This window comes from Gopherus evgoodei, chromosome 6 (assembly GCF_007399415.2).
Source record: "Gopherus evgoodei ecotype Sinaloan lineage chromosome 6, rGopEvg1_v1.p, whole genome shotgun sequence".
Taxonomy (NCBI): Eukaryota; Metazoa; Chordata; order Testudines; family Testudinidae; genus Gopherus; species Gopherus evgoodei.
Genome location: NC_044327.1, coordinates 85734824 through 85753936, shown reverse-complemented (window position 1 = coordinate 85753936; position 19113 = coordinate 85734824). Strand labels below are relative to the sequence as shown.

Below are 19113 nucleotides of genomic sequence, written 5' to 3'. Positions count from 1 at the left end.
TGAATACTTCAGAAGGCAGCTTAGTCAAGAAAGAGCCTATTCTCCACACTGACTTTGCAGGAGAAAGACTCAAGGTCAAGAGTTTTAAGATGAGAATTCCAGCCATGAAAAAACATCTGGAGAGTAAGCATGAGTGCACATGCCCACACACCCCCATCCACCCCACATCAGAAGAGTGGTCAGACAGAAAAAGTGAGAAACTTAACTATGGGCTCTTAGTTGGCCTAGTATTATTAAACCTTTAGTTACTTCACCTTATCAGTTTGTCTGAGGTCTTCTCCTGAGCATAAAGAAGCTGAGAATCATCCTCTTGTTCTATTTGACTTTCACTCTCCGACAATCTCTCTGAAGACTGGAATTTACAGGACTGCCTGCTCCTTTTAGGAGGCACTGCCTCAATACTGTCTGCAGACTCTTTTTTCCATGAATCCTCTGAGGAGGATGCAACTTCCACTAAGTTACGAGATGTGTGCTAAATAGACATGAAGACAATGACTACTAAAGTAAGTTTATATTCAGTAGTGGACAATGCTATACTAATAGTATTAAGAATTTTCCGTTATTTCTAACTAGATCCTTTAAAAAAAAAAAAAAAAAAGCAGCATTAGTCAAATTCTTGAACACAATCCAAAACTGTGACCTCTGCTTCTTTCTTAAGACAACCTTTTTCTAAGCTAACCTGGCTGCCCAGCTGAACCAGAAGAGCACTTGAAATAACTATTGACTACTGCTCCCAGTTGTGTTTTGGGTTTTTTTGTAAGGCAGTAAACCCTTCGTACTCAATTTCCTGTTACTGCTGCTAATTGCCACACCTGTGGTGGCCCATGTCTAACTACAATAATCATCAGGAAGATTGACATTCAGGGCCTATACACTTTCCAGATCAGGGGTCAGCAACCTTTCAGAAGTGGTGCGCTGAGTCTTCATTTATTCACTCTGATTTAAGGTTTCGCGTGCCAGTAATACATTTTAACATTTTCAGAAGGTTTCTTTCTATATGTCTATAGTATATAACTAAACTATTGTTGTATGTAAAGTAAATAAGGTTTTTAAAATGTTTAAGAAGCTTCATTTAAAATTAAATTAAAATGCAGAGCCCCCCGGACTGGTGGCCAGGACCTAGGCAGTGCGCATGCCACTGAAAATCAGCATGCATGCCAAAGGTTGCCTACCCCTGTTCTAGATTCACCTAAGAAGAGAAAACTGCTTGTATCTTCTGACAAAGCAAAGACAGTGGGATTAGGAGAATGAAGGATCGTTTCTTCTTGGCCCTTGCATGAACCGAAGAGAATCCTGCAGCAATTTAGATGAAGTGGCTTAAACAGAACAGTAGAATCGCAGAAACAGAGGACTGGAAGGGACCTCATGAAATCATCAGGCCTAGCCCCCTATAAAGGGGCAGGGCCAAGTAAACCTAGACCACCTGACAGGTATTTGTCCAAACTGTTCTTAAAATCCTCCACTGATGGAGATTCCCTTGGAAGCCTAGTTAATATCTGAAATACCTTGATAGTTAAAAAGTTTCTCCTAATACCTAACCTAAATCTCCCTGGCTGCAGATTAAGTCCGTTACTTTTGGTCTTATGTTCAGTGGCATGGAGAACAAATGATCACAGTCCTCTATTACAGCACTTAACATATTTGAAGACTTATCAGGTTCCCCCTCAGTCTTCTTTTCTGAAGACTAAACATGTCCAGTTTTTTGTTTGTTTGTTTGAAAACCTTTCCTCATTCAGACATACCAGAAAGTTTGCCCAGAGCAGAGAGATCCCTACATTAAATGGCCCCTCTTAGCATTTTGTTGTTGCTGTTTCCTTCAGGAGCTCTGCTGACATAGAACCCATGAACTTGTTCTTCTGAGATGATGGCAAAAACCCATTAGCCATTGAAGTTCCCTGAGAAACCTTTACCATAAAACCCAGAAAATTATTAGGAGGTGAAAGAATAATCTTCACTTTATCCAGTAAGTCACAATTTCAACTAGTCATTGGTTGGTCCAGTTCAGTAAGAACATCTCACTTTTTAAACATGTATCAGTAATTGTACTTCATCAGTTACGGGCCTTTGGCTGGAATAATTTACAGGCCCAAAATATTTAGTGAATCTGTCGGACAGCAGGGCTTTTCCTCAGCTTGCTAAGGACTCACTGCCATGCCCACAGTCTCTTTTAACACAGTTTTATTGTCCAAATGTACTGAAACAGTCCCACACTCAGCTCACCCTTTACATCTCAGGCTCTCACCGTCTCCAATCACAGGGGACTCCAGCAATTCTGCTGCTCCTGCTTCCTAGCTCTCTCAGCCAGATTGACACCCCATCCCCCCGATCTCTCACTGACACTTTATAGACCCAGATGCAGCTATGCCCCCTTAATTGGCCCAACTGGCACAGAGGCACCGGACCTATTTCAGTTACAAGGGCAAGCCATGCTGTGACAGAACCATATACTGAGGAGGAAATAAAAAAAGTCTAAGTTGTACATTGCAGACAACAGAAATAGAGTGAAGCCTCCTATATCAGCTCAGTGCTATCCCGGAAATTAAAATAAAAAATAGAAGCCTTAACAGGTTGCCTGAATTATGTAATTCCACATTCACTAATATTTAATATATAAGCCACAAAAGACCTTGTGTGCATATGTACAGATTTTAAGCAGTTGTAATTATGAACAGCTGCCTTTATCTGCATCGTTCAGTGTGCAAAAGACACTTGTTTACATTTGCAGGTAATAAAATTACGGAATATTTAAGTGAATGAAGTCACTGATGGCAAATCAAAATGTAATTCAGTAAAAAATATAAAAGATGAAACATTGTCTTTTAAAATACTTTTAAACTATGTGGGCTTTGTGCTCATTATTTTTACATCAATTCATCACTGGCAATGAGATTCAAAGAACCAATTTAACCTCTGCTATCCAGAAAGTAGATTCTGCAAAATCCATAGGTCATAAGAAGAAGAAAGCATAAGAAAAGAATTCATTCACTGACATAATAGGCTGACCTAGATCTGATGTTCAGTACTTACCAGTAATGAGGTTAGGTTTTCTGATTTTTTACCACATGATACCAGACCTTCTTCCGTATTCCTAGCTTCAGTCTTTTCCTTAGTTGTGTTTTCTCCCTCTTCAAGGGCTTCTTTCTTTCTTGTTGCTCTAACTAGGTTTGGCTTTGGCCTCCGTAAATGGCCCCTCACTAGCTGTGCAGGTTTTATAGCACTTGGTTTATTTTCTTCTCCACAATTGGATCTAGGAAAATATTATGATTGTACATATTAGTTGTCACCGACCATTAACATAGCTTTTGCAAATCTACTATACTAGCCTAACTATATGTAACATCTGCCCAATGTCAACCAGGAAAAAAAGAAAAAAAACAGTCGACTCCCATAAAGGTTCATCGCATACAGTATTTTAAGAAGTCCACTCAGAGGAAAAGGAAAATATGAAAAGGGAAATTGCCTGCACATCATTTTCAGTGGTGGATGTTTCAGTTTTCTTTGTGGCAGTACTGGCTCTTCTGTGTGCAAATGGAATATTTTGGGGGAGTGGAGCAGGAAAGGACAAGTCACTGTGGGATAGAGGTGCTCAAAGCTAACACGAGTGCAATTCAAGATTTTTTTTTCCCCCCGAACAAATAGACAGCGGATGAAAAGATGTCCTATTATCATCATTTGTTTCTCTTGGGACAGAAAAGGGGAAGTCTTCTCTGATACTAGGGTATTGGTAATGAAGAGTCTGAACTTATTCCATAAAATTGATTTGAGGGTTCTGAAGACTGGAAAGTTTCTGCAAGTAGAAAAAGAAAGAATCCACGGTCTGGCCAAATCAATATGGAGGTACGTGTTACTGACGTAGAGAAAAATCTCATCTTGGCATGATGCACTTTCTAATGACTTAAAGCGAACAACACTGGCCAGTGGAGTAACATTTTATGGCAAACAGACACAGGATAACATTGCAGGGGGAATTCAGAACGTAATCAAATCAGGTCATGAGAAATCTGATGAACTGGATAAAATGAAGGGTTGGCATTCATCCCTACCTCTGATTTTGTTGCTTTCACTATGGCCAAGAGGCTGCCAAGAAGCAGTCTTTCAGTCTGGCTATATTAAGAACTATATAGATTACAAATGACTCTTCAAACACATGGAATAAATCTTTAAACTAGTCAAGGAGGTTGGCAAAATTAAGATAATAGCAATGGTAGCAGATGTCAGGGCTTTGAAGGTCAACTTCCCACAAGAGAAAAAATAAGTTAATCTGGATATAGCATGAATACAACTTGTTCATTTTATACATACACAGTCCTTGATCAGAGGTGGGCACAAATATCCCAACTTTCAAAGGCCTAAGCCTAAACATCCATGCCTGGTTCCCACAGAATAACAATGCCTCAAAAGTGGACTAGTTAGTGACACTGAGGCAGGGAATAAACTCCCTTGCTGCTTGCCACAGCTCCACCAAAGGGACACACACAGGGAAAAAACAAACAAAACCAAAGCTAAACAATATTATCAGGGCATTTTCTTCCAAGATTAAAAATGTGCTCACACAGCAAGAAAACAAACTTTAAGACTATGTAATGGTGCCACCTGGTGACCCCTGTCATAACAAAAGTTATATATTACTGATAAAACTTTATAATACTTACAGTTTTTAAATGGGAATGGATTAGTACAACAGTGTTTTAAAGACCACTCATTTATGAAATATGAACATTACCTTTCAGAAGAATTCGGAAGCCTGCTCTCAACATCTGTAGACATGCAACTCTTTCTTTGATCTCTCTGATTGTTGCAGCTGAAAGATTTCTCAAGGGAGCCAAGTTTTTCTGATTGAAAGCTTCTTTTTGGTGAGGTGATCCCACAGGAATCTGAACCATCTTTTTGGGCCAAATCCACTTCAGCCTTTAATTTATTTTAGAATAGCAAAAATATTAATATTAATTATGATATTTTTAAAGAATAAAAAAGCATTCTGAGTTATTATCCATAAATTCATCTGAATCAGAACTTCTTTCTAAAGGCTTTAAGCATCTTACGGTAACTAGTCATTGCTGCTATTCCTTCAATAAAGACAAGGCAACATCTAGGACAGGGGTTCTCAAACTGGGGATCATAACCCCTCAGGGGTTTGTGAGGTCATTACATGGGGGTTGCGAGCTGTCAGCCTCCACTCCCAAACCCCACTTCGCCTCCAGCATTTATAATTGTGTTAAATATTTTTTTTAAATGTGTTTTTGATGTATAAGGGGGGGCGGGGGTCGCACTCAGAAGCTTGCTGTATGAAAGGAGTCACCAATACAAAAGTTTGAGAACCACAGCGGAAGATAAAAAACATCCAGTACTCTCCTTTTTGATCAGTTACTAGAGGTCTCCGAATAAAAACATGGCAACAACAAATAGTCTGTAGTGCATTTAAAATGCCTGTGCATTTTAAACGTCGAATGTCATGAAAATATCTGAAATTTCAAAATGTCTTTAGTTTGTCCATAAAGAAACAGGATAAATCTTACCATTTGCTTTATAAACATCTAGGCATTTGTTCTGTGTTCTTGAGTGGTTTATATTAAATTGTAAGTATCACGCATAAGGATACAAAAAGGATTTAATTAATGCCTAGTATGTGGGTTTATTAGCCTACTTAAGCACTTTCTTCATAAAAGCTGCAGGTAAAAGACAGGTATCAATAAGCATAAACAAAAAGATCTCAGTAAAATTCTCACTTCTGGAGAGAGTTGTACATCAGAATCCCTTTGTGGTAAAGGGCTCTCCTCTGCTTTTCCTGTTTCCCCTTCAACTGGAGCAGTAACTTTTTCTGCCACTGGCTCTTCTTTCTTGCCATATGCCCTTCCGAGGTTTGGTCTAGCCCTCTGGAACCAACTCCTCATTAGCTGTGCTGGTTTGATAGCACATGGCTTATCTTCTTGGGAACTGGATTGTTCAGTGCCAATGATTTAAAAACAGAAAATGTCACATGGTTACAATTAATGGAACCTGTTACTGTTCTCTAACAGATTTTTTAAAATCAATACTTATACAAAAAAAAGAGTTACACATTTTTTCATGCTGTGCCTTTTGGTTTAAGATCAGGAAAATGTGCTTCTTTAGTATTTACAGTTTCCAGTTTTCAGCATTTGGGGAGTAACTCTGAACATGTAACATTGCCCAAGCCCAGTGTGAAGATCTTTCTTACTATTTTTCTGCTGTGTCTCATACACATCACTACTGGCTATTCTCATACTAGTAGGGAGTATCCCAAGCCAGAAAGAAGCAGTGTGAAGGGGATCAACAAATTCTGGCTTTCTAGATACCTAATTTCCAGAATATTTAAATATTTAAATCCTGGATACGCTTGTGTGACAATACTTCTACCTGAACATATCAGTTATATGCAAACCCTTTTTTGATTCTAAGGGTTATGGGTGAGAAGGCATCATAACTTGGTCTTAAATTGTGACGCTAACAATACTTCATGTTAATTCATAATGTCTACTAACAACATTAAGTTGCAATTGTAAGTAGAAACTAACAACAAAAGTGTGCCTTATGCATCTTAATTTGAAAATAAGATGTAAACAAATCCACGTATTGCTCCTGTGATGAGAAAGGTTGCAATATTGCCAATAAAAATTTAGAGTGTTTGAAATTGTGCAATGATTTAAAAGCACCACAACGAAACAAGCACTCCAAAATTTATTTTGTTAGTGCAATCCCTTTGCTTGTAATTGGCCAGAATTTAAGAACCCCAATACTTCAGATTAATTAGTGCCCTGTTACTTCATTTTTAATACACAGGTGCATCAACAACAAGAAGGGAAAGTGAGGGCATTTCATTATAGCTACTCTGGTTCCAGTGGTACTCAGATTAGGTTTTTAATCTTTCTCAATTTCTTATAAATAAAAGAGAAGAGGTAACAAAGGAGTAAAAATTAAGGACAGGAGCAAGATATTTGAAAGATGGTGGGTCTCTAGAATCCCACCATTACTACTTTACTTCCCTCCCCTTTCCCCCAGCCAAGACACATGTGTCAAGCCAATAGATTCCCCTTGCCTGTGAGTGTTAGAAAAATGTGACTTCCTCGGGAACCCCCAAAAGGAACAGCCACATGCATTGTTCCCTGGCTCCAAGGATAGAATATGTTGCCTTGCAAAAGCTGGCAAAGGCTAAGAAGTTGTTTTAAAGAATTAGTATTTCTGCAATGTTAAAAAAGTTTGTAGAATTTCTTGTGGGTTGAAAAAAGATCTATTTAAAGAAAGTATTTCTGGAGGTATTCTTTTTCTATAAGAGGCATAAAATTGTTGGAGATCTAGCTATTTTAATTATATATGTAATCAGGAACTTGAATTTTTCTGTTGCTAGCAACACTAATATCACCAGGAAAACCAGTAACCAAATACATATTTAGTACTTGCATTCACCTAGACTAATAACATAAGAATACATTGGGTCAGAGGAAACAAGTAAGGACTGCCATTAACAGTACTGGAAATCTTATCTGACAAACATGCAAGTATTAATGTATTAGACATTTATATGCATTTGGAAAAAACTACCTTCAGGAAGACAAAACTTGGTAGGAAAGAACTTTGAATTCAAATATATTCAAGACAGCCCCACAGAGAAACAATATCAAGCACCTGGGCTCAACTAAAGAAAGCCACAGAGTGAAAATGTTAGATACTAGCACTGAAATAAAGGACCAGAGAGAACTGGAAAACATTGGGAAGAAAGGTATTGATACATGCACAGGGATCTCATTTGTACAATAGGTAAATCTTTACATGAAAAGCTTTCAAACTTGTTTCCTAAAATTCAACTTACCTGCTTGGTTCATCTAACACATTTTGGTAAACCTCAGGCACTGGAGAGTCTCTTTCTGGTGTCTGTTTCTCACAATCCAACAACTTATCTCCTGAAGCTTCAGAAGACACAGCTTCATTTTCAGCCTTTGACTTGTGCTGAAAATGTACCTATCAATCATCAATAGCGGTCATGTATAGCAAACAAGTACTAAAACGTCCCACGTTTTAAAATAGGATTGCATTTTATAAGGCTCTCTCTGTAAATATCAAAATGAAAACTATTTGAGCATGTAATTCCACTAATGGGCAGGCAGAAAAACAATCATAGGACAGAATTTTAAAATCTGAGTGCTCACAGGTAGGCATCTAAATCCATATTTAGGCACTTTAGGGGATTTAAGAGCTTAACTATAGACACCCAAGTTTGAAAGTTTTCGGCATGCTGTTTTACACTTAGTGCCTTTCAGAGTATTTCATTGCAAGTTACAAAACCTAAGAATCAGTAAATAAAATGCAGCTAAATATCCTCTACTTTACAGATGCTTAAACAGAGGTGGGCAGGTGCTAAGTGACTTGCCTAAGGTTACCCAGCTTATGGTAAAGTCAGCAGGCATAGTCTTACTTCTATGGCAGAAGTGCTGTGCCACAAAAAGCTTAAAAATAGAATGTAGCTTTGTATGTAAGAACTGATAGTTTCCTGCTGTTCCTTCTTTGCCTCTCTGGCCTCCCTCACTTAGTTTCCCCAACAGTTTATTTAAATCAGGAAGGATGATGCAAAACCCTTATTTTTAAGTAGTTGATATGAGCCCAGCCAAGAGTTATCGACTGTGCCTTATCTTTCCCTCTATTGCAAATCCAACCAAAACCATACCCTTCGTTTTCCAAGCCTTTTATTTATTAAAAATAACTAGACTTTAAAGAGCTCATTGTTGTAATGTCTGTAATTGCTCAACCTGGTAAGGTTTACCATATAATACCCTCTAATCTTCAATCTGGTCGCTACTTAACTGCTGCATTATACTCCTTTTTGAGAAGTTAAAAATTAAATGTCTTGAAGTGGTTTACTTGTACTACAACTTACTACAGTGGAGGAGATGCCAGCAGATTCATCTTTTTGCAGAGTTGATTGCTCAGCTTCAGTCTTTTTTTCAGTTTCATCCTTTTCTGTTGCTCGTGTTTCTTTCTTTCCAACTGCCCTTCCTATGTTTGGCTTGGGCCTCTGGAATCGGCTTCTCACTAGCTGGGCTGGCTGGAGAGAGGCTGGTTTACTTCCTTCTTGAGAGATGTGTTTGCTGTGGAGCCTGCAGAAAAAACATGATATCTGAAATCCTCTGTAACGCAGAGACATAATACTAGTATTCATAGGTCAGCTACATCTGCATCAATAAAATCTTTTTGTTCTGTTTTTCTTTAACAGTGCAGATGTTAAATTTTAAACAAATACAATAGCACAGTGGTTTGCAACTGGGGGGCCGTGAACAGGTTTCGGGGGGGCCACCAAGCACGGACAGCATTAGACTTGCTGGGGCCCTCGGTAGAAAGCCAAAGCCCCACCACAAGGGGCTGAAGCCCATGGCCCTGAGCACTGCCACGTGGGCCTGAAGCTGAAGTCTGAGCAATGTAGCTTTGCAGGGGCTCCTGTGGCATGGGGTACCAGGCAATTACCGGGCTTGCTATCCCCTAACGCCAGCCCTGGCTTTTATATGCAGAAAACCAGTTATTGTGGCACAGATGGGCCGTGGGGGCCTCAGAAAGAAAAAGGCTGTGAACCTCTGCCATAGCAGATAGTAATTTGAAAAAAAAAAAAAATTTGCAGTTTCTCCTCATCTCAGCAGATATTTTGCAGAAGAGCATTAGAGAAGCCTCATTACCTCCGTGCATCCATGACAGAATTCTGTTGTCTTAGGTATTAGCTTTGTTTGCAGTGATTTTCTACAGGTCTCCAACAGAAACTCACTAATTTGCTTTTGTGTTATAGCTTAAGTACACCTCAGAAATGGAGGGTGTTCATAAGTCTGAAATGTTCATAACTCTGAACAAAACATTCTGGTTGTTCTTTCAAAAGATTGCAACTGAACATTAATTTAATACAGCTTGAAACTTTATTATGCAGGAAGAAAAATGCTGCTTTTAACCATTTTTATTTAAATGAACAGGAGCGGCTAACAGGGAAGTTTTGCAAGGGAGTTCTCCAAGGGGAATGTGAGCAGGAGCTAGAACACAACGTTCTTTAAACTTAAAAGACAAAAACACTTCCTTTATATAAACAAAACAAAACAACAAAGGAACCAGCTGCAGGAGTAAAAAGAGAATGCAGGCAGAAGTTCAGCAACAGAGTGGCAGCTATCCAGTTTATTGCACCCAATGCAGCATGTATGATTACCTGCCCTTCAGGCAGGTGGCATATGTGTGCATTCGGTGCAAGGAGTTCCTGGCCCTCAGAGACCGTATATGGGCTTCAGAGACCAGAGTGGCCGAACTGGAGGAGCTGAGGGAGACAGAGGTGCATAGATGAGACTTTCTAGAACACAGTAGAACGGTCCCACCCCTGGTCTGACAGCCTCTGTTCTGTTAAGGAGGATGAAAGTTCCAGGGGAGGAAGGCATCCAACTGGAGCAGAGGGAAACAATCCCATAGTTGGGACCCTCCTTCCAGATGATGATGTGGTATCCTCTCGCACTGAGGATACCTCTCTGGGGGAGGGAACTCCAGCTATCAGAAAGAGACAGATTGTCTAATGGACAATTCAATCATTAGAAACACAGATAGCTGGGTTTCCAATGGCTGAGAGAACCGTATGGTTACTTGCCTGCCTGGTGCGAAGGTTGCAGATCTCTTGAGACATCTAGATAGACTTATGTGTAGTGCTGTGGAGGAGCTGGTGGTCGTGGTACATGTAGGTACCAATGACACAGGGAAGGACAGGCGCTACTAGGTAGGAGACTAAAATCCAGGACCTCCATGATACCATTCTCTGAGATGCTCCCAGTTCCACACGCAGGGCCAGTTAGACAGGCAGAACTGCAGAGTCTCAATGCATGACTGAGACGATGGTGTAGGCGTTTAGAATTATTAGGAACTGGGGAAAACTTTTGGGAAAGGGGGAGCCTGTATAGGAAGGATGGGCTCCATCTAAACCAAAATGGAACCAGATTGCTGGCACTTAAACATTAAAAAGGTCATAGAGCACTTTTTAAATTAAGAGCTGGGGGAAAGCCGACAGCTGCAGAGGAGCACATGATTTGGGTATTCCTTAGGGGAGAATCCATTACAGAAAATCTCAATGTCCTAGTGAGGATGAGAGGATGGAAAATGATAAAATACAAGCAGGGTCTGATTAGAAACAGTCAAATAAAAAAGAGTACCATTCAATTACATTGTGCAATGGAAGACAGCTAAAAGGAGACAAGTTTTTAAAGTGCTTATATATCAGTGCTAGAAGTCTAAATAGTAAAATGGGTGAACCAGAGTGCCTTGTATTAAATGAGGATATTGATATAATAGGCATCACAGAAACTTGGATGAGGATAATCAATGGGATACAGTAATAACAGGGTACAAAAAAAATCAGAAGGACAGAACAGGTCGTGCTGGTGGAGAGAGGCATTCTATGGGAAAGAAAGCAGATTCAAATGAAGAAAAATCGTAAATGAATCAAACTGTACCATAGAATCTCTATGGATAGAAATTCCATGCTCTAATAATAAGAATGTAACAGTAGGGATATATTACCAACCACCTGACCAGGATGGTGGCAGTGACAATAAAATGCTCAGGTAGATTAGAGAGGCTATTAAAATAAAAAAATAATAATAATGGGCCATTTCAATTATCCCCATATTGACTGGGCACATCACCTTAGGATGGGATGCAGAGAAAGTTTCCTGACACATTAGACTGACTGCTTCTTGGAGCAGCTGGTCCTGAAACCCACCAAAGGAGAGGCAATTCTTGATTTAATCCTAAATGGAGCACAGGATCTGGCCCAAGAGGTGAATATAGCTGGACCACTTGGTAATAGTGACCATAATATAATTAAATTTAATATCTCTGTGGCAGGAAAAACACCACAATGGCACAACACTATAGCATTTAATTTCAGAAAGGGGAACTGCACACAAGAGGTGGTTAGTTAAACAGAAATTAAAGGTACAGTGCCAAAAGAAAAATCTCTGCAAGCTGCGTGGAAACCTTTTAAAGACACCAAAATAGAGGCTCAACTTCAATGTATACCCCCAATTAAAAAAAACATAGTAAGAGAACCAAAAAAGAGCCACCATGGCTAAACAACAAAGTGAAAGAAGCAGTGACAGCCAAAAAAAGGCATCCTTTAAAATGTGGAAGTTAAATCCTACTGAGGAAAATAGAAAGATACATAAACAGTGGCAAATGAAGTGTAAAAAAACAATTAGGAAGGCCAAAAAAAGAATTTGAGGAACTGTTAGTGAAAGACTCAAAAAGTAAGAGCAATTTTTTATTTATTTATTTATTTTTAAGTACATCAGATGCAGGAAGCCTGCTAAACAACCAGTGGGGCCACTGGATGATCGAGTTTCTAAAAGAGCACTCAAGGACAATAAGGCCATTGCGGAGAAACAAAATGAATTTTCTGCATTGGTCTTCATGGCTAAGGATGTGAGGGAGATTCCCAAACCTAAACCATTCTTTTTAGGTGACAGATCTCAGGAACTGTCCCAGATTGGGGTATCATTAGAGGTGGTTTTGGAACAAATGATACATTAAACACTAATAAGTCACCAGGACCAGATGGTATTCACCCAACAGTTCTGATGGAACTCAGATGTGAAATTGCAGAACTACTAACTGTAGTCTGTAACCTATCATTTAAATCAGTTTCTGTACCAGATGACTAGAGGATAGCTAATCTGACGCAAATTTTTAAAAAGGGCTCCAGAGGTGATCTCAGCAATTACAGGCTGGTACTTGGCAAACTGGTGGAAACTATAGTAAAGAACAAAATTGTCAGACATGTAGATGAGCATAATTTGTTGGGGAAGAGTCAACATGGCTTTTGTAAAGTGAAATCATACCTCACCAATCTATCAGGATTCTTTAAGGGGGGTCAACAAACATGTGGACAAGGGGGATCCAGTGGATGTAGTGTACTTAGATTTTCAGAAAGTCTTTCACAAGATCCCTCACCAAAGGCTCTTATGGAAAGTAAGCTGCCACAGGATAAGAGGAAAGGTGCTCTCATGGACTGGTTAAAAGATAGGAAACAGGATAGGTACAAATAATCAGTTTTCAGAATGGAGGAAGGTAAATAGCGGTGTCCCCCAGGGGTCTGTACTGGGACCAGTCCTATTCAACATATTCATAAATGATCTGAAAAAAGGGGTAAACAGTGAGGTGGCAAAATTTGCAGATGACACAAAATTATTAAAAATAGTTAAGACCCAGGCAGACAGCGAAGAGCTACAAAAGGATCTGTCAAAACTGGGTGACTGGGCAACAAAATGGCAGATGAAATGTAATGTTGATAAATGCCAAACAATGTACATTGGAAAGTATAATCCCAACTATACATATAAAATGGTGGGGTCTAAATTAGCTGTTACCACTCAGGAAAGATCTTGGAGTCATTTGCGGATAGTTCTCTGAAAACCTCCACTCGGTATGCAGCGGCAGTCAAAAAAGCAAACAGAGTGCTGGGAATAATTAAGAAAGGGATAGATAAGAGGACAGAAAATATATTGCCTCTATATAAATCCATGGTATGCCCACATCTTGAATACTGTGTTCAGATATGGTCGCCACATCTCTAAAAAGATATGTGAGAATTGGAAAAGGTTCAGAAAAGGGCAACAAAAATGATTAGGGGTATGGAAGGGCTTCCGTATGAGGAGACTTGGACTTTTCAGCTTGGAAAAGAGATGACTAAGGGGAGATATGATAGAGGTCTATAAAATCATGACTGGTGTAGAGGAAGTAGATAAGGAAGTGTTGTTTATTACTTCTCATAACACAAGAACTAGGGGTCACCAAATGAAATTAATAGGCAGCAGGTTTAAAACAAAAGGAAGTATTTCTTCACATAAAACACACAGTCAACCTGTAGAACTCCTTGTCAGAGGATGTTGTGAAGGCACAGAGCATAACAGGGTTCAAAAAGGAACTCAATAAATTCATGGAGGATAGGTCCATCAATGACTATTAGCCAGGATGGGCAGGAACGGTGTCCCTAGCCTCTGTTTGCCAGAAGCTGGGAATGAGTAACAGGGAATGGATCACTTGATGATTACCTGTTCTGTTCATTTCCTCTGGGACACCTGGCACTGGCCACTGTTGGAAAACAGGATACTGAACTATATAGACCTTTGTTCTGACCCAGTAGGGCCATTCTTATGTTATGAAACAAGCACAGAAACCATTTCCTTGCTTTATCAAAATAAGAAAAAAAAAAAAGAAAAAATGCAAAGTTTCAGTAGTTTATGTTTAACACAGTACTGTACTTTGCTTTTTTTTGGTCCCTGCTGCCTGATTGTGTATTTCCAGTTCCACATGAGGTATGTGGTTGACAAGTCACTTCATAACTCTGGTGTTCATAACTCTTGAGGTTCTACTGTATATCCAATTTTCATGAAAATGCTGAGGTAAGTCATTCCACTGAAGATATCACATTTACCACCCTGAAGTCAATATATAATCATTCAAAGTGCAGGATAGAAATAATTCAATTAGAGGACAGTTCAGCATTTACTATGTAAAAATAAAAAAGTTCAATGTAAAGAGGTACTTCTAGCTAATTTATTTAGCCAATTGAAAACCTGGAGACTGGTTTCATTTTATAACTCCCTCACTATTACTTTCAGGAAATAAAACAAAGGAAAAGAACCTTTACCTGGCAGCAACAGCTGAAGTCTTCTCTTGGTTATCTGCAGATGGAAGAGAGACATTTTGTTCACTACTCTCAGATCCTGAAAGCTTCTTAGGGGACTGAAGGCTTATTGGGGCTGCAAATACTTCTTGAGAGTCTGCAGGGTCTTCTTTTCCTAATGGCTGACAGGATGGCAAGACTTCACATTTTGCTGCTTTCTAAAAGACACATTAAGAGTGTAAACATCTGAACTAAAACACTCAAATATATTATGCTACATAACTGAAAAGAATACTTATAATTTAAGCAGTAGAGACAAAGTTCATTAACATTACTATTAAACATTGTCTGAATTTTTCCATGGCTGTCCAGTGTCCACAAATGAAGAGCCCCAATTTTTGCCCAATACTGAGACATACAGAAATTTAAATGTTTGTCAGTAAGAACTGGCATGGGGCCCAACACAACAGGTTAATATTAGAGTCCTGTACTTCAGGGGAATGACCCATGTCTGCTTTAAAACTGAACTGGAGATTACTGTGGATTATTTCTTTGATGTTTTATGATAGCATTTTTGTTTCTGAGCTGCGTGGACTTCTGAGCAGAGGGAATGGTGAGAATGAAGACAGACACCTGGACTGCTAATGATGGAAAATAACTATTTGAACTATTACCCTGCCAACAGTAGGCAGGTTCTTCACCGTACATTTTCATACAGCACTATGTGGAAATTTTTATTTTTCTAAGCTTTTACAAGTTTCCTGGTTCAACAAGGATAAACTTCTATGTAAAAATTCTGACAATGTTTTTCCTCAGTTGCACCTACAATAATGCACATAAATACAGCTTTTCAAAGACACTCCCAAAGTCTCTGCTCTAATTAAAAAAAATCCAAACTTACAGCTAGGTCAGGAAGCATGCTGCATTTACTGTCACACTGTATCAAACTGTTTTCTTTTTCAGTGCTGTCCTCTGTTATATCTTTATCCACTCCTGGAACTTGCCCTCCTCCAGCTTCCTTTCCTAAATTTGATTTTGGCCTCTGAAATTGATTCCTCAATAGATGTGTTGTCTGAACAGCCACTTCTTCTTCTTGCTGAGAACTTCTTGCATCTCTGTTAAACCAAAGAAAATATGTAAAGAAGCAATACAGCAACAACCATATAGCCTAGGTCCCACACATGGTACAGCACTCAACAGTGCAACTGAAACTAACACATGACCCTCTATAAAACAGCTATTCCTCAGTATAGTAGCTAAGCATGCAATCCACAGCTTCCAGTTACTTAGGTTGTTACCAAAGGTTAATAGGGATCTGAGAAGGAAGCAAGCACATGACAAAACTATAAAATAATGAGCGGGCAAGCAAAGAGATGTCTCGCTAAAAGCAGCAACTTTTGGATTAATACAGCCCTGAGTCTTATTTTATGAGGAATGTGTCAATCACTACAAGTTTAAGTGTCTCTCAGCATCTAAAATCTCATATAAGATCTAAACTCAATTTTCAACATGTGGCACCTCAATCTTCAAAGCAAGTTCAAATTCCATATTTTAAAAGTTCAAATGAGTACTTAAGTATTCGTAGGCAAGAACTGTATTGAAGTCTAGACCTACAGGTTCCGGGCATCCTATAAAAAAATCTTTAAGTTTGAAAATTGGACTCACAATCCAAGATCCTTTTTCATAGCATTTACACTTTAAAGAGGGCTATTCAAGGAATTCTTTTAGGCTTTAAAAAGAAATAAAATGTATTAAAGGGGAACTAGTTAGCCATCTTGTCTGAAATCCTACTGCTTTCAGGTTTACTTTAAAAAAATCCAACGTTAAAGTGATCTGTTAGATATGCTTGGTTAAAAATCAGTTTAATGTTTACTTTGATGATGCTAAATGTGAGTGCTGAATTTGAAGATTAATGTGTTAGTTCTGTGGAGACATCTAATGCTTCTGCATTTCCCCTTTCCTTAAACTTACCCTGTACCAAAATCTGAACCATCTTCCAAATCATCCACAGATAATGACTCCTTTTCTTGCTCACAACTCTCAGATCTCAAGGGTTTCTCTTGGGAATGCTGTTTTACACGCACTGAGACCACCTTCTCAGCTCCTGCAGTGGCTTCTTTTTCTGATATCTCAGAACACAGCAGGATGTCTTCATTACCTGTTGCATCCTAAAAGGAGCAACAATTTCCCTCATTAAAAAGATTTGAAAAAGCTCTTCTCTGTAGGAAGGAAAGTAATGAAAAATAACGTACGTTTTGCAAAAGCAATTTAACATTTAATATATCCTTAAACAAGCCTCCCCTCACTCAGAGGCATATCAAGTACTATCACTAGGTATTTGTAAAATAAAGAAAGCGATTTAAGATTCCAAATCCTTAATATTTGTTTAGATTTAAAATATTACAAACTGTCTTTCATGTCTCTGAAAGATAGGTGTTTAGATTCTGTATTCCCCATTTTATAGCTGTTATCACAGACAAGGTAAGGAATGCAACTCGCGGCACTTTAGATTCTTGGGATGTAATGTGCTACTCCAGTAGAAACACAGACTCTCCAAGTGCTTGAATTCAGATCCTAACAAGTTTCAGTCACCTTTAAAAGGCAAGGTGGCTACAAGCTACCACAGGAATTCTGTGGATTACACTTTGACCATCTGCTTGCTCTAAAACATCTACTTGGGCTCCAGATAATAATACAATGCATCCATGCAGCTGCAAAGAAGTCTTAGAGCTCAGATAAGAGAAACTTACATTTGTGGTGAGGAGTGCACCACTTTTGTTTTCACAATGTAGCAAACTCTTCATTGTTTCTCCAACTTCCATTTTTTCATCTTCTACATCTTTTTTTGTTGTTGATACTTCTTGCCTTCCAGCTGCCCTTCCTACATTTGGTTTTGGCCTCTGCATTCGACCCCTCATTAGTGGTGCTGGTTTAAGTACACTCTGTTTGCCACCTTCTTGTAAACAGGATATTTCTTTAGACCTGGAAAGGCACACATTGAAAATAATAATGTCCCAGATTTTAAATCTAATAGCGAATTGTTCTTTAGTTTCTTAACAACCATAGGTACAGACACATTATTTATTGCAAATTTAAAGAAAGTTAGAAATATATACTCTAGACTAAAATGACATTTGACCCCACTAAAATGTAAGTTTGAAATGTTCAATTGCAGACATTTTTATAGAATGCATGGATAAACTCCATCCTCTGCCCTGCCATTATGAGATAGTTACATATTTTTAGCCAGCAATAAGCCTTTTGACATCCTTACTCCAAGCACGATGACATTAGTATAATAAGATTGATGCATAGTTTTACAGAGAGCATAAAGTTTTAAAAAGCAACTAACATGTATAATTATCATCACTATATACCGTACACAGATTTTCACTTCTCTGACCAAAAGTTTGAGTATTTCTTCCTGCTACAATTTATTTATTCGCCTTCCCATCTCTTCAAGTCTCCATATCCCTTATTGAATCTTAAGAATTTGTGTCTTTTTTTTTACTACTCTACACCCTTCCTACAACATACACCACCACACAGGAGACATATTACACACATCATAGACTCATAGGTCAGAAGGGACCAATCTGATCATCTAGTCTGACCTCCTGCACAACGATTCTGGCTGAGGAAGAAAAGTGCAAGAAACTATTAAAAAAAACACAACAGAATAACCTGCCCACACTATAGGAAATTTCTTCCCAGCCCTAGACAGTTTGCAGTTAGCTTGTGCCTTGAAACATTAGGAGTTATGCCACATAATATGTTACTTTAAGTGTGAATTTTCTTACCCTTATAAACGTCAAATCCTGTTATTTTCTGTCATATAAAAATATAAGAAATCCATGATTGTAACTTGCTTTAAACTTAACAATTCAATTTGTTTTCTTTGAAGGGACTAGCTTTTCCTTTAACTGTTTGGCATTTATCTTACCTGCACCTTGTAAATAGTCCACGAAATTTCATCTGAACAACAGTGACACTATCTGCTCCACTTATTAAAATGCAAGTTGGAAAAGACTGCCAAAAATATAAATTAAGAGCAAAAGCTTTTATATTCACTATTCCATGCAACACTATCAGAAAGGAGAAGGCAGGGAAAGAGCTGAAAATAGCAGAATATGTCTCCCTGCTCTGTACATACTTACTGAGATTCAGTCTCTGAGACCTTCCCATCTTTTTCTGTAGTATCACCTCTGGTACTGTCAGGTGTGTTACCTTGGTCAGTACTCTGCTGAAGAGTAGAAAATTAAAATGAAGAAATGTAACGTTTGCATGGCTATATAAAAGATTTAATAAAAACAGTCGTGTTAGAACTGATAATAGCTGAGCCTAAAAGATACCAGGTTTGTAGGTGAAGGTGTGGATATGTCCTACACAGCAGAGGACCTTAGTCACAGAAGAGATCTTGAGGCCACTGCACTGTGAAATCTAATGGGAACTATGTCCAACATCTACCC

At 38.6% G+C, this 19113-nt stretch overlaps 1 protein-coding gene across 8 annotated transcripts in view; it reads right to left on the bottom strand.

The window, feature by feature from the left end:
- BDP1 (B double prime 1, subunit of RNA polymerase III transcription initiation factor IIIB) overlaps positions 1–19113 on the bottom strand; it is a 78178-nt gene that overhangs the window by 33359 nt on the left and 25706 nt on the right. For 6 of the 8 annotated variants that reach the window (XM_030565716.1, XM_030565717.1, XM_030565710.1 and 3 more), the window contains exons 17-27: positions 18802–18887; positions 17395–17626; positions 16616–16812; positions 15546–15759; positions 14669–14862; positions 8888–9107; positions 7826–7974; positions 5727–5934; positions 4724–4908; positions 3028–3247; positions 255–472 (exon numbers count right to left, since the gene is read on the bottom strand). In XM_030565716.1, coding sequence (XP_030421576.1) covers positions 255–472; positions 3028–3247; positions 4724–4908; positions 5727–5934; positions 7826–7974; positions 8888–9107; positions 14669–14862; positions 15546–15759; positions 16616–16812; positions 17395–17626; positions 18802–18887 — 2123 coding nt within the window. The remainder of the gene's footprint in view (positions 1–254; positions 473–3027; positions 3248–4723; positions 4909–5726; positions 5935–7825; positions 7975–8887; positions 9108–14668; positions 14863–15545; positions 15760–16615; positions 16813–17394; positions 17627–18801; positions 18888–19113) is intronic. The other 2 variants (XM_030565711.1, XM_030565712.1) reach the window with 2 other exon arrangements.